This window comes from Oncorhynchus mykiss, chromosome 22, assembly GCF_057628025.1.
Source record: "Oncorhynchus mykiss isolate SJ-2025 chromosome 22, ASM5762802v1, whole genome shotgun sequence".
NCBI classification, from domain to species: Eukaryota; Metazoa; Chordata; class Actinopteri; order Salmoniformes; family Salmonidae; genus Oncorhynchus; species Oncorhynchus mykiss.
Window position 1 is genome coordinate 44078307 of NC_143043.1, and position 16294 is coordinate 44094600.

A 16294-nucleotide genomic window follows, 5' to 3' on the forward strand; every position below is an offset into this window, starting at 1 on the left:
AAAGTAGTGGAGAGGTGGGCTTGTTGTAAAGTAGTGGAGCGGTGTGCTTGTTGTAAAATAGTGGAGACGGTGGACTTGTTGTAAGGTAGTGGAGAGATGGGCTTGTTGTAAAGCAGTGGAGAGATGGGCTTGTTGTAAAGTAGTGGAGCGGTGTGCTTGTTGTAAAATAGTGGAGACGGTGGACTTGTTGTAAGGTAGTGGGGTAGTGGAGAGGTGGGCTTGTTGTAAAGTAGTGGGGAGGAGGGCTTGTTGTAAAGTAGTGGGGTAGTGGAGAGGTGGGCTTGTTGTAAGGTAGTGGAGAGGTGGGCTTGTTGTAAAGTAGTGGAGAGGTGGGCTTGTTGTAAAGTAGTGGAGAGGTGGGCTTGTTGTAAAGTAGTGGAGAGGTGGGCTTGTTGTAAAGTAGTGGAGAGGTGGGCTTGTTGTAAAGTAGTGGAGAGGTGGGCTTGTTGTAAAGTAGTGGAGAGATGGGCTTGTTGTAAAGTAGTGGAGAGATGGGCTTGTTGTAAGGTAGTGGAGAGATGGGCTTGTTGTAAGGTAGTGGAGAGGTGGGCTTGTTGTAAAGTAGTGGAGAGGTGGGCTTGTTGTAAAGTAGTGGAGAGGTGGGCTTGTTGTAAAGTAGTGGAGAGGTGGGCTTGTTGTAAAGTAGTGGAGAGGTGGGCTTGTTGTAAAGTAGTGGAGAGGTGGGCTTGTTGTAAAGTAGTGGAGAGGTGGGCTTGTTGTAAAGTAGTGGAGAGGTGGGCTTGTTGTAAAGTAGTGGAGAGGTGGGCTTGTTGTAAAGTAGTGGGGTAGTGGAGAGCTGGGCTTGTTGTAAAGTAGTGGGGTAGTGGAGAGGTGGGCTTGTTGTAAAGTAGTGGGGTAGTGGAGAGGTGGGCTTGTTGTGGAGGACTGAGCACTGCCATGTAGATGCTAATTGTATTGTGTGCCATGGCAGCAGCGCTGGTCCTGCCAACGACCTACAAACAACTGGAGGGGACAAAAGGGCATTGAGGGACCCGGCCCGGACTGGCTCAGCAGCCACGGTGACACACACTTACGTGCAGGGAGGCAGATTCCCACACTGATACCCTGGTATGCAGCATATGCAGGCCACAAACTATGTAGTAATCAAATCAAATGTATTTTTAAAGCCCTTCGTACATCAGCTGATATCTCAAAGTGCTGTACAGAAACCCAGCCTAAAACCCCAAACAGCAAGCAATGCAGGTGTAGAAGCACGGTGGCTAGGAAAAACTCCCTAGAAAGGCCAAAACCTAGGAAGAAACCTATAGAGGAACCAGGCTCTGAGGGGTGGCCAGTCCTCTTCTGGCTGGAGATTATAACAGAACATGGCCAAGATGTTCATAAACAACCAGCATGGTCAAATAATAATAATCACAGTAGTTGTCGAGGGTACAGCAAGTCAGCACCTCAGGAGTAAATGTCAGTTGGCTTTTCATAGCCGATCATTAAGGGTATCTCTACCGCTCCTGCTGTCTCTAGAAAGTTGCTAACAGCAGGTCTGGGACAGGTAGCACGTCCGGTGAACAGGTCAGGATTCCATAGCCGCAGGCAGAACAGTTGAAACTGGAGCAGCAGCACGACCAGGTGGACCGGGGACAGCAAGGAGTCATCATGCCAGGTAGTCCTGAGGCATGGTCCTAGGGCTCAGGTCCTCCGAGAGAGAGAAAGAAAGAGAGAATTAGAGAGAGCATACTTAAATTCACACAGGACACCGGATCAGACAGATGTCGTAGCCACAAGGACTCTCTAGTACAGACACCAACACTTTCACATCGACATCCTGCAGGCATAGACACAGGCAGTATGCCCATGTATGCCCTTACACTGTCACTGGGTTAGGTGCATGCTGGTCATCTTGAGAACTGTTGGTAAATTATAATTATGCTGTTTTTGCGTGGAAGATATTGCAAGTATTTCTGCATTAAAGAAAAAAACTCAAACACGACTGCCTCTCTTTCCCACAGGCATTCTCACTCTCTATCTCTCACACGTTAGTCCATAATCACTCTCTGCGTCTTCTGTAATCACTCTCTGCGTCTTCTGTAATCACTCTCTACATCTTCTGTAATCACTCTCTACGTCTTCTGTAATCACTCTCTACGTCTTCTGTAATCACTCTCTATGTCTTCTGTAATCACTCTCTACGTCTTCTGTAATCACTCTCTACGTCTTCTGTAATCACTCTACGTCTTCTGTAATCACTCTCTACGTCTTCTGTAATCACTCTCTACGTCTTCTGTAATCACTCTCTACGTCTTCTGTAATCACTCTCTACGTCTTCTGTAATCACTCTCTACGTCTTCTGTAATCACTCTCTACGTCTTCTGTAATCCCTCTCTACGTCTTCTGTAATCACTCTCTACGTCTTCTGTAATCCCTCTCTACGTCTTCCGGAATCACTCTCTACGTCTTCTGTAATCACTCTCTACGTCTTCTGTAATCACTCTCTACGTCTTCTGTAATCACTCTCTACGTCTTCTGTAATCACTCTCTACGTCTTCTGTAATCACTCTCTACGTCTTCTGTAATCACTCTCTACGTCTTCTGTAATCACTCTCTACGTCTTCTGTAATCACTCTCTACGTCTTCTGTAATCCCTCTCTACGTCTTCTGTAATCCCTCTCTACGTCTTCTGTAATCCCTCTCTACGTCTTCTGTAATCACTCTCTACGTCTTCTGTAATCCCTCTCTACGTCTTCCGTAATCACTCTCTGTCTTCTGTAATCACTCTCTGCGTCTTCTGTAATCACTCTCTGCGTCTTCTGTAATCACTCTCTACGTCTTCCGTAATCCCTCTCTACGTCTTCCGTAATCCCTCTCTATGTCTTCCGTAATCACTCTCTGCGTCTTCTGTAATCCCTCTCTATGTCTTCTGTAATCACTCTCTACGTCTTCTGTAATCCCTCTCTACGTCTTCTGTAATCACTCTCTACGTCTTCTGTAATCACTCTCTACGTCTTCTGTAATCACTCTCTGCGTCTTCTGTAATCACTCTCTGCGTCTTCTGTAATCACTCTCTACATCTTCTGTAATCACTCTCTACGTCTTCTGTAATCACTCTCTACGTCTTCTGTAATCACTCTCTATGTCTTCTGTAATCACTCTCTACGTCTTCTGTAATCACTCTCTACGTCTTCTGTAATCACTCTACGTCTTCTGTAATCACTCTCTACGTCTTCTGTAATCACTCTCTACGTCTTCTGTAATCACTCTCTACGTCTTCTGTAATCACTCTCTACGTCTTCTGTAATCACTCTCTACGTCTTCTGTAATCACTCTCTACGTCTTCTGTAATCCCTCTCTACGTCTTCTGTAATCACTCTCTACGTCTTCTGTAATCCCTCTCTACGTCTTCCGGAATCACTCTCTACGTCTTCTGTAATCACTCTCTACGTCTTCTGTAATCACTCTCTACGTCTTCTGTAATCACTCTCTACGTCTTCTGTAATCACTCTCTACGTCTTCTGTAATCACTCTCTACGTCTTCTGTAATCACTCTCTACGTCTTCTGTAATCACTCTCTACGTCTTCTGTAATCCCTCTCTACGTCTTCTGTAATCCCTCTCTACGTCTTCTGTAATCCCTCTCTACGTCTTCTGTAATCACTCTCTACGTCTTCTGTAATCCCTCTCTACGTCTTCCGTAATCACTCTCTGTCTTCTGTAATCACTCTCTGCGTCTTCTGTAATCACTCTCTGCGTCTTCTGTAATCACTCTCTACGTCTTCCGTAATCCCTCTCTACGTCTTCCGTAATCACTCTCTATGTCTTCCGTAATCACTCTCTGCGTCTTCTGTAATCCCTCTCTATGTCTTCTGTAATCACTCTCTACGTCTTCTGTAATCCCTCTCTACGTCTTCTGTAATCCCTCTCTACGTCTTCTGTAATCACTCTCTACGTCTTCTGTAATCACTCTCTACGTCTTCTGTAATCACTCTCTACGTCTTCTGTAATCAAAGTCTGTCACTCACTAGTAGACAGACTCTCCTCTCTGCACACTGGGGGCTGGTGGTAATCCTGTTTAGTGAGTGGGGTGGCAGGGAGCGTGTTATCCAAACAGAGCTCACCATGTCTTTATGTGTGTAATCCGGGTGGCTTTCTTAGCATCACTAATGGAGGTTCCAGGCCTTCATCAGGGGAACACTAGAGAGGGATAACGTAGCGGGTGTTAAATAGAGGTTTTAGGGGATTAAGCCGTTTGGACCACAAAGCCCCCTGCACGGGACAGGGCCAGAGGGGCGTGACTTTATCGGATGTGTGGGATGAGGAGGATTTGGGGAGGGTGGAAGAAGTTGGGGGTGGTTTGTTCCAGGAACAGTCACAATGACACTGCAGCGAAGGAAGGCAGCTGTAGGCAGGACAAATAAACGGTGGCCCCTCTCCGCTCTGCTCTGCACCCCTTCTTCAGACCAGCTCTGGGTGGAGGGTCACTTCTCTGTGGAGAATGTATCCACCTGGTTGGCAAAGACGGGGAGCCCTAGTGCTACTGCCATCTAAAGCATCCCCCTGTTCATTCATACCTCTCCCGCCATTTATTTTCCTTTTAATTCCTCTCTCTCTCTCTCTCTCTCTCTCTCTCTCTCTCCCTCTCTCCCTCAGTTTCCCTTAACCTCCCTCTCTCCGTGTCCACTGAGCATCAGTCACAGTCAGAACCCAGCGTGGTGTGGTGCCAGTTGTTTCATTCAGCTTAGCTAAATGATGGAGTGTCTTGATTACCCCTGGTGTCAGCTTTGATCAGGGGGGGCATATATCATCTGGACTAGGCTAGGGGATGAGGGACACGCTGGCTGCTCTGCCTGGCTGTCTGGCTGCTCTGCCTGGCTGTCTGGCTGCTCGGCCTGGCTGGCTTCTCTGCCTGGCTGTCTGGCTGCTCTGGTCTGCCTGGCTTGCTGGCTGGCTGCTCGGCCTGGCTGGCTGCTCTGCCTGGCTGTCTGGCTGCTCTGCTCTGCCTGGTTTGCTGGCTGGCTGCTCTGCCTGGCTGTCTGGCTGGCTGCTCTGCCTGGCTGGCTGGCTGCTCTGCCTGGCTGGCTGGCTGCTCGGCCTGGCTGGCTGGCTGCTCGGCCTGGCTGGCTGGCTGGCTGCTCGGCCTGGCTGGCTGGTTGCTCGGCCTGGCTGGCTGGTTGCTCGGCCTGGCTGGCTGGCTGGCTGGCTGGCTGTTCGGCCTGGCTGGCTGGTTGCTCGGCCTGGCTGGCTGGTTGCTCGGCCTGGCTGGCTGGTTGCTCGGCCTGGCTGGCTGGCTGCTCGGCCTGGCTGGCTGGCTGCTCGGCCTGCCTGGCAGGCTGCTCGGGCTGGCTGGCTGCTCGGCCTGGCTGGCTGGCTGGCTGCTCGGCCTGGCTGGCTGGCTGTTCGGCCTGGCTGGCTGGTTGCTCGGCCTGGCTGGCTGGCTGCTCGGCCTGGCTGGCTGGCTACTCGGCCTGGCTGGCTGGCTGCTCGGCCTGGCTGGCTGGCTGCTCGGCCGGGCTGGCTGGCTGCTCGGCCTGGCTGGCTGGCTGGCTGCTCGGCCTGCCTGGCTGGCTGGCTGGCTGCTCGGCCTGGCTGGCTTGCAGGCTGCTCGGCTGTGTTTTCAGCCACTGCTTGAGGTGTTACTGTGTAAGGACTATTCCTGGTTGTAAGACCATTCTTTAGGTCAGGGATCATCAACTGGATTCAGCCGCGGGGCGATTTTTGTGTTGAGTGGATGGTCAGGGGGCCAGAACATAATGACAAATCATTTGTAGACTGAAAATTGACCGAAAGAAGCACAAACAGATATAACATTTGACTTAAATGTACTAATTTCAAACTTTGCTTACATTTGTATGCAATCACGTACAGCACCAGTCAATAGTTTGGACACACCTACTCATTCCAGGGTTTTTCTTTATTTGTACTATTTTCGACATTGAAGTCATCAAAACTATGAAATAACACATATGGAAACATGTCGTAACCCAGAAAGTGTTAACACAAATCAAAATATATTTGATGTACATTACATTTTACATGATGTAATGTCTTTCTCTGCCCAAACCATCCAGACATAACCTCCCCCTCCCCTGCAGAGTATCCATCTCCAGTAGGAGGGGGGGTTGTGGTGGTCTCCTTTCTCCTTCACCCTCTCCTTCCCTCTTCCCTTCTCTCTCTCTCTTTCTCCTCCTTTCTCCTTCTCTTCTCTCCCCCAGGCTGAAGAATGCCTGGCAGGCCCTTTAATTGGTGCAGCCGGGGCCAGGTGTAGCCACTTGTCTCAGCCTCCCTCAGTGTTCTTTGGAGGTCCACTCAGGCCGGGCCCCTTCCCTTCCCCAGACTCATTCAAAGGGGCCACAATGCTCTCTCTACCAGGCCCCCAAGATTCAAAGGCCCTGCTGGTTTTTAACTACGCACCCCCCAGTCCAGTAAATGGCGTTCACATATCATTTTTTTTTGCTAAAACGGCCCCTCACAAAAAAAGGACTCCCCCTCATGTTACCCCCCAACACCTCCTTCCCAGGCCTCTCCAGCCTCCAGTTCTTTCTCCCAGGGCCTTTATTAGTTTTGTGAATTCCTGACGAACTCTTGTCCATCTCTTTGCAGTGCCTCCCGTTGGGACCTGTATCAACCCTGTTTGTCCTCTCCTGTTGTTCTCTCTCTATAGTAGAATATATGACTGCAGGGAATTAATGTAGATGGGAAATAGAATGGTTGATTTAGAATGAGAATTTAGAAAATGTTTCTATTTTATTCAATAATGTGCCATTAAGAAAATGTCCTATTTTTTCCCTACAACTGTCCCTACAGGTGATAGATGGGACGCTGGCCCCCTTCCTCTCCAAGGTGATTCAGTTTGCCAGTTCCCATGTCTACAGCTGCAGACAGTGCAGAGAGAAGGGCTTCATCTGTGAGATGTGTCAGAACGGACAGGTCATCTACCCCTTCCAGGAGAGTGCTACTAAGAGGTGAGTCCCCTGTATGCACAGATCTAGGACCAGCACAATATCCCACTAACCCGCAACCAGGAAATGGCGGAGCGATTTCTGCATGTCGCACCTTTAGCTTTTCGGGGTAATGCAGAAAACTGATCTTAGATCATGATGGCATCCTGGAGAATGAATGGAGTAAAGAGGAGTGTGTCTCTGTCTCTTGTTAGTCACACCAGCTGGAAGGGGCACGGGTGATAGGGACATGGCACCGTGCTGGAGAGGAGCAGTTGATCCTCCTTGCTCTGTCCCAGTCACTGTCCTCGTCTCCTTCTGGTTGAGCCTTATGACATGCTACTGAGAAGGAATGGCCCTCTCTCACCTCAGGGAGGTTTGATGTTTCACTGAAAAGGAATGTAGATCAGGAAGAGGAGAGGAGAGAGAGGAGAGGAGAGGACAGAGAGGAGAGGACAGAGAGGAGATCAGGAAGAGGAGAGGACAGAGAGGAGATGAGGAGAGGACAGAGAGGTCAGGAAGAGGAGAGGAGAGGACAGAGAGGAGATCAGGAAGAGGAGAGGAGAGGACAGAGAGGAGATCAGGAAGAGGAGAGGACAGAGAGGAGAGGACAGAGAGGAGATCAGGAAGAGGAGAGGACAGAGAGGAGATCAGGACGAGGAGAGGAGAGGACAGAGAGGAGATCAGGACGAGGAGAGGAGAGGACAGAGAGGAGATCAGGACGAGGAGAGGAGAGGACAGAGAGGTCAGGAAGGAAGAGGAGGGAGGGAGGGAGAGCTCTAGGCCAGAGAGGGAGGGAGGGCAGAGCGAGAGCTCTAGGCCAGGGAGGGAGGGAGGGCAGAGCGAGAGCTCTAGGCCCAGAGAGGGAGGGAGGGCAGAGCGAGAGCTCTAGGCCAGAGAGATGGAAAGGGAGGGAGGGAGAACGAGAGCTCGAAGCCGAGAGAGGGAGAGGCCAGAGAGGGAGAGCGCTAGCTCGAGGCCAGAGAGGGAGAGCGCTAGCTCGAGGCCAGAGAGGGAGAGCGCGAGCTCGAGGCCAGAGAGGGAGAGTGCGAGCTCGAGGCCAGAGAGGGAGAGCGCTAGCTCTAGGCCAGAGAGGGAGAGCGCTAGCTCTAGGCCAGAGAGGGAGAGCGCTAGCTCTAGGCCAGAGAGGGAGAGTGCTAGCTCTAGGCCAGAGAGGAGGGAGAGCGAGAGAGAGAGAGAGATCTCTAGGCCAGAGGGAGAGAGAGAGAGAGCTCTAGGCCAGAGAGAGACCTGCTCCTCTCCTGGTCTGGTTGTGTCAGCATTAATAACATAACCTTGGACACTCAGTCAGTTTGCCCGCTATATATACAGTGGCTTGTGAAAGTGTTCACCCCCCTTAGCATTTTTTCAATTTTGTTGCCTTACAACCTGGAATTAAAATTTTATTTTTGGGGTGTTCGTATCATTTGATTTACACAACATGCCTACCATTTTGAAGACACAAAATATTTTTTATTGTGAAACAAACAAGAAATAAGACAAAAAAAACTGAAAACTTGAGCGTGCATAACTATTCACCCCCCCAAAGTCAATACTTTGTAGAGCCACCTTTTGCAGCAATTACAGCTGCAAGTCTCTTGGGGTATGTCTCTATAAGCTAGGCACATCTAGCCACTGGGATTTTTGCCCATTCTTCAAGACAAAACTGCTCCAGCTCCTTCAAGTTGGATGGGTTCCACTGGTGTACAGCAATCTTGAAGTCATACCACTGATTCTCAATTGGTTTGAGGTCTGCGCTTTGACTAGGCCATTCAAAGACATTGAAATGTTTCCCCTTAAACCACTCAAGTGTTTCTTTAGCAGTATGCATGGGGTCATTTGGGGCGGCAGCATAGCCTAGTGGTTAGAGCGTTGGACTAGTAACCGAAAGGTTGCAAGATCAAATCCCCGCGCTGACAAGGTACAAATCTGTCATTCTGCCCCTGAACAAGGCCGCTCATTGAGAATAAGAACTGACTTGCTTAGTAAAATAAAGGTAAAATATATATATTTTTTAATTGTCCAAGGTGAACGTTTCCCTCAAGAATTTCCCTGTATTTAGCGCCATCCATCATTCCTTCAATTCTGACCAGTTTCCCAGTCCCTGCCGATGGGGAAAAACATCCACACAGCATGATGCTGCCACCACCATGCTTCACTGTGGGGATGGTGTTCTCGGGGTGATGAGAGTTTTTGTCTCACCTTCTTCCATATGTTTGGGGAGTCTCCCACGTGCCTTTTTGGAAACACCAAACATGTTTGCTTATTTTTTTCTTTAAGCAATGACTTTTTTTCTGGACACTCTTCCGTAAAGGCCATCTCTGTGGAGTGTACGGCTTAAAGTGGTCCTATGGACAGATACTCCAATCTCCGCTGTGGAGCTTTGCAACTCCTTCAGGGCTATTGTTGGTCTCTTTGTTGCCTCTCTGTTTAATGCCCTCCTTGCCTGGTCTGTGAGTTTTGGTGAGCGGCCCTCTCTTGGCAGGTTTGTTGTGGTGCCATATCCTTTCAATTATATTAATGGTGCTCTGTGGGATGTTCAAAGTTTCTGATATTTTTTTATAACTCAACCCTGATCTGTACTTCTCCAAAACGTTGTCCCTGATTTTTCAGTTTTTGATTTGTTAAAAAAGTTTGAAATATCCAATAAATGTCGTTCCACTTCATGATTGTGTCCCACTTGTTGTTGATTCTTCACAAAAAAAATACAGTTTTATATCTTTATGTTTGAAGCCTGAAATGTGGCAAAAGGTCGCAAAGTTCAAGGGGGTCGAATACTTTCGCAAGGCACTGTGTATATATATATTAAATATACAGTATATATATATATATACTGTACAGTATACAGTGTGTGTGTATGTATGTGTGTATATATATATATATATATATATATATATATATATATATATACAGTATATCCACAAAATAGTCCAAATTGGTGAAGTGAAATGAGTAGCCCCTAAGTAAGATCTGGAGCAACCAATTACCTTAAAGTAACATAATTAGTTAAATAAAGTCCACCTGTGTGCAATCTAAGTGGTGGACTTTATTTAACTAATTATGTGACTTTAAGGTAATTGGTTGCTCCAGATCTTATTTAGGGGCTTCATAGCAAAAGGGGTGAATACATATGAACAGACCACTTTTAAGTGTTTTATTTTTTAGAATTTTTGTGAAACAAGTAATTTTTTAATTTCACTTCACCAATTTGGACTATTTTGTGTATGTCCATCACATGAAATCCCCCCAAAAAATCTATTTAAATTACAGGTTGTAATGCAACGAAATAGGAAAAACATAACCAATGCTATAGATCAAATCAAAAGTTTATTTGTCACGTGCGCCGAATACAACAGGTGTAGTAGACCTTACAGTGAAATGCTGAATACAACAGGTGTAGAGAACTTACAGTGAAATGCTGAATACAACAGGTGTAGAGAACTTACAGTGAAATGCTGAATACAACAGGTGAAGTTCTAAACCTTAGTGAAATGCTGAATACAACAGGTGAAGTTCTAAACCTTAGTGAAATGCTGAATACAACAGGTGAAGTTCTAAACCTTAGTGAAATGCTTACTTACAGGCTCTAACCAACAGTGCAAAAAGGGTATTAGGTGAACAATAGATAGGTAAAGAAATAAAAACAACAGTATAAAGACAGGCTATATACAGTAGCGAGGCTTTAAAAGTAGCGAAGCTACATACAGACACTGGTTAGTCAGGTTGATTTGAGGTAGTATGTACATGTAGATATGGTTAAAGTGACTATGCATATGTGATGAACAGAGAGTAGCAGTAGCGTAAAAGAGGGGTTGGCGGGTGGAGGGACACAATGCAGATAGCCCGGTTAGCCAATGTGCGGGAGCACTGGTTTGTCGGCCCAATTCAGGTAGTAGGTACATGAATGTATAGTTAAAGTGACTATGCATATATGATAAACAGAGAGTAGCAGCAGGGGTGGCAGGAGTCTTTGACAATTTTTAGGGCCTTCCTCTGACACCGCCTGGTGTAGAGGTCCTGGATGGCAGGCAGCTTAGCCCCAGTGATGTACTGGGCCGTACGCACTACCCTCTGAAGTGCCTTGCGGTCAGAGACCGATCAATTGCCGTACCAGGCAGTGATGCAAACAGTCAGGATGCTCTCGATGTTGCAGCTGTAGAATCTTTTGAGGATCTCAGGACCCATACACAATCTTTTTAGGTTCCTGAGGGGGAATAGGCTTTGTCGTGCCCTCCTCACGACTGTCTTGGTGTGTTTTGGACCATGTTAGTTTGTTGGTGATGTGGACACCAAGGAACTTGAAGCTCTCAACCTGTTCTACTACAGCCCCGTCGATGAGATATGTTGATATGTTGAGTCTGATGCATTCCATAATCATGCTCTACAATATTGTGTATTCCAATGTATTGTCTCGTTTGACCCGTCTCTCTAAGACTCTCTCTCTCTCTTCTTTTCAGACACAGCAGATGCTTTCACCATTCTATGTTCCATACGTTTTAGGATGCAATCTCATCTTTTCTTCTAGTCATTGAGATACTTACAGCGCTTTCAGAAAGTTTTCACAGCTCTTATCTTTTACCAAAATCAAATCCCCAAACAGCAAGCAATGCAGGTGTAGAAGCACAGTGGCTAGGAAAAACTCCCTACCACATTTTGTTGTGTTACAGCCTGAATTTAAAATTGATTACATTTAGATTTTGTGTCACTGGCCTACACACAATACCCAATGTCAAAGTGGAATCACATTTGTTTTTTTTATAAAATATTGTACAATCCAGGTGTGTAAAGCTCTTAGAGAATTACCCATGAAGACTCACACCTTTGGCAGCAGTAATTGCTGCCAAAGGTGATTCTAACACTCAGGGGTGTGAATACTTATGTAAATTTGATATTTCTGTATTTCATTTTCAATAAATGTGCACTTTGCCATTATGGGGTATTGTGTTTAGATGGGGGAGAAAGAAATCAATTTAATCCATTTTGAATTCAGGCTGTAACACAACCAAATGTGGAATAAGTCAAGGGGTATGAGTACTTCCTGAAGGCACTGTATGTAGTAAAGATGCATATGTATTGCTCAGCTGATGGAATGATGGATGGAATGATGGATGGAATGATGGATGGAATGATGGATGGAATGATGGATGGAATGATGAATGGAATGATGGATGGAATGATGGATGGAATGATGAATGGAATGATGAATGGAATGATGAATGGAATGATGGATGGAATGATGGATGGAATGATGGATGGAATGATGAATGGAATGATGAATGGAATGATGAATGGAATGATGGATGGAATGATGAATGGAATGATGAATGGAATGATGAATGGAATGATGAATGGAATGATGAATGGAATGATGGATGGAATGATGGATGGAATGATGAATGGAATGATGAATGGAATGATGAATGGAATGATGAATGGAATGACTGATGGAATGACTGATGGAATGATTGATGGAATGATGGATGGAATGATGAATGGAATGATGAAATTATGGATGAAATGATAGATGGAATGATTGATGGATGGAATGATGAAATTATGGATGACATGATAGATGGATGGAATGATGGAATGATGAAATTATGGATGACATGATAGATGGATGGAATGATGGAATGATGAAATTATGGATGACATGATAGATGGAATGATGGATGGAATGATGAATGGAATGATGGATGGAATGATGAATGGAATGATGGATGGAATGATGGATGGAATGATGGATGGAATGATGAATGGAATGATGGATGGAATGATGGATGGAATGATGGATGGAATGATGAATGGAATGATTGATGGAATGATGGATGGAATGATGGATGGAATGATTGATGGAATGATGAATGGAATGATGGATGGAATGATGAATGGAATGATGGATGGAATGATGGATGGAATGATGGATGGAATGATGAATGGAATGATGAATGGAATGATGGATGAAATGATGAATGGAATGATGAAATTATGGATGAAATGATAGATGGAATGATTGATGGATGGAATGATGGAATGATGAAATTATGGATGAAATGATAGATGGAATGATTGATGGATGGAATGATGGAATGATGAAATTATGGATGACATGACAGATGGAATGATGGATGGAATGATGGATGGAATGATGGATGGAATGATGGATGGAATGATGGATGGAATGATGGATGGAATGATTGATGGAATGATGAATGGAATGATTGATGGAATGATGGATGGAATGATGGATGGAATGATGAATGGAATGATGGATGGAATGATGGATGGAATGATGAATGGAATGATGGATGGAATGATGAATGGAATGATGGATGAAATGATGAATGGAATGATGAAATTATGGATGAAATGATAGATGGAATGATTGATGGATGGAATGATGAAATTATGGATGACATGATAGATGGAATGATGAATGGAATGATGGATGGAGAGACAGCCACCTGTGTAGTATGCTGTCCTGTCCTATAGACACCTGGCAGGATGGCAACAGGTGGTACATCTTAGACAGTCAGGGCTGAACTGAACAGGGCCATTAAAACTACATTTTATCCACATTTTTACTATAGTGATATTTTCCCTCTGATTTACTATACATTTCTGACATTGGTGAAATCGACCAGCCTACAATCACCACAGATTGTTGTTGTATTTTGGTGTGTGTGTGATCCAGATGTGATGTCTGCGGAGCGGTGTTCCATACAGAGTGTCGTCAGAAGGCCCAGCCATGTCCACGCTGTGTCCGCAGGGAGCTCCACCACACGAGACCCTCGTCCTTCTGGAGCCCTAACGACGATACACCAGGCTGCTTCACAATGCCCTACCAGGACACCTGATCACACACAGAGAGAGAAACAGCGGACCCACTCCACAGAGCTGCTCTTACCAAAGTGTGTGTGTGTGTGTGTGTGTGTGTGTGTGTGTGAGAGAGAGAGTCGGCCAGGATACACAGTAACAGAAGTGTTGATGACTAAGCAAGGATCATGCTCCCTGACACACCTGCTTTTTGATCTGACATCACTCTCACCTGGGAGAGATGGACACTAACGCAAGACCCACTGGAGAGGAACTACTCTGCTTTCTGCAATAGAAACACTCTTTTCATGCCACTTTAAACAGCTATGACCGGAAGCAGGGGTTGGAACCAAAATTATTTTTCAATCATTTCGTTCTGAACAGAACCATTTGTTTTTTTACATTTCATTCCACTGTTCTGCTCTGCAAAATAAAGTTCCAAAAAGTACTGGTTTACATGGTTCTTCTGTTCCTTTTTAAACCTCCGAAATATGTACAGTACCAATCACAAATGGACACACCTTCTCATTCCAGGGTTTTTCTTTATTTTGACTAGTTTCTACATTGTAGAATAATAGTGAAGACATCAAAACTATGAAATAACACATATGGAATCATGTAGTAACCCCCAAAAGAGTTAAAGAATCGGTGGCTACTTACTTTGGTTACTACATGATTCCATATGAGTTATTTCTTAGTTTTTGATGTCTTCACTATTATTCTACAATGTAGAAAATAGTCAAAATAAAGAAAAACCCTGGAATGAGTAGTTGTGTCCAAACTTTTGACTGGTACTGTATATTTTTTACATTTAACTGGACATTAAATGACTTCACCAATCAGGGCAGAAAGAGCAGCTTGCTGTGGAGCGGGAAAGCGATCTGCATAGGAAAGTCGTTAAGAGCTAATTGTATTTTGCCGTAAGAGCATGGTTTAACCAGGAAGAGAGAGGGTTGAGGAAGCCTGCCGTAAGAGCATGGTTTAACCAGGAAGAGAGAGGGTTGAGGAAGCCTGCCGTAAGAGCATGGTTTAACCAGGAAGAGAGAGGGTTGAGGAAGCCTGCCGTAAGAGCATGGTTTAATCAGGAAGAGAGAGGATGGGGAAGCTTGCCGTAAGAGCATGGTTTAACCAGGAAGAGAGAGGGTTGAGGAAGCCTGCCGTAAGAGCATGGTTTAATCAGGAAGAGAGAGGATGGGGAAGCTTGCCGTAAGAGCATGGTTTAACCAGGAAGAGAGAGGGTTGAGGAAGCCTGCCGTAAGAGCATGGTTTAACCAGGAAGAGAGAGGGTTGAGGAAGCCTGCCGTAAGAGCATGGTTTAATCAGGAAGAGAGAGGATGGGGAAGCTTGCCGTAAGAGCATGGTTTAACCAGGAAGAGAGAGTATGAGGAAGCTTGCCGTAAGAGCATGGTTTAACCAGGAAGAGAGAGGGTTGAGGAAGCTTGCCGTAAGAGCATGGTTTAATCAGGAAGAGAGAGGATGGGGAAGCTTGCCGTAAGAGCATGGTTTAATCAGGAAGAGAGTATGAGGAAGCTTGCCGTAAGAGCATGGTTTAATCAGGAAGAGAGAGGATGAGGAAGCTTGCCGTAAGAGCATGGTTTAACCAGGAAGAGAGAGGATGGGGAAGCTTGCCGTAAGAGCATAGTTTAATCAGGAAGAGAGTATGAGGAAGCTTGCCGTAAGAGCATGGTTTAATCAGGAAGAGAGAGGATGGGGAAGCTTGCCGTAAGAGCATGGTTTAATCAGGAAGAGAGAGGATGAGGAAGCTTGCCGTAAGAGCATGGTTTAACCAGGAAGAGAGAGGATGGGGAAGCTTGCCGTAAGAGCATGGTTTAACCAGGAAGAGAGAGGATGGGAAGCTTGCCGTAAGAGCATGGTTTAATCAGGAAGAGAGAGGGATGAAGAAGCTTGCCGTAAGAGCATGGTTTAACCAGGAAGAGAGGGGATGGGGAAGCTTGCCGTAAGAGCATGGTTTAATCAGGAAGAGAGAGGATTGAGGAAGCTTGCTCTGAAGCGTTGGGCATCTTGTTATGATGTGTATGATCTGAATTAGGCCCACAGAATTATACCTACAGAGGAGCGCTTCTTCAGATCAACTTTGAATGTCTTTGAACTTCCGAGTTGGTTTAATGTTGGACCGGAGCAAACGCTAGCTAGCTAGTGGTGTGAAAAGAGTGTGTCCTCTGTCATCATAGTGCTACACACACAAATAAAGGAAGACAGACTATGATGACTGAACAGCAGTGATGTGTCCTTTAAGTTTCTGGGCACACAAACATACCACCTGAAGGCTTTACGGGATAACCTTTCCACACACACACACACACCAGGTGACTCAACAGCTGGTTATGAGAAGGACAGCTGGTTCCAGTTGGTGTGATGTCACTATATGCAGTGTGTATGGACTATATGTGGTCTCAGTTGGTGTGATGTCACTATATGCAGTGTGTATGGACTATATGTGGTCTCAGTTGGTGTGATGTCACTATATGCAGTGTGTATGGACTATATGTGTTCTCAGTTGGTGTGATGTCACTATATGCAGTGTGTATGGACTATATGTGGTCTCAGTTGGTGTGATGTCACTATATGCAG

At 45.8% G+C, this 16294-nt stretch overlaps 1 protein-coding gene across 2 annotated transcripts in view; it reads left to right on the plus strand.

Moving 5' to 3' along the window:
- Positions 1–14147, plus strand: part of plekhm3 (pleckstrin homology domain containing, family M, member 3) — a 67123-nt gene extending 52976 nt beyond the window's left edge. For both annotated transcript variants that reach the window (XM_036959284.2, XM_036959283.2), the window contains exons 8-9: positions 6753–6910; positions 13581–14147. In XM_036959284.2, the coding sequence (XP_036815179.2) occupies positions 6753–6910; positions 13581–13743 (321 nt within the window). In that variant the 3' untranslated portion in view covers positions 13744–14147. The remainder of the gene's footprint in view (positions 1–6752; positions 6911–13580) is intronic.
- Positions 14148–16294: the final 2147 nt, after the last annotated feature.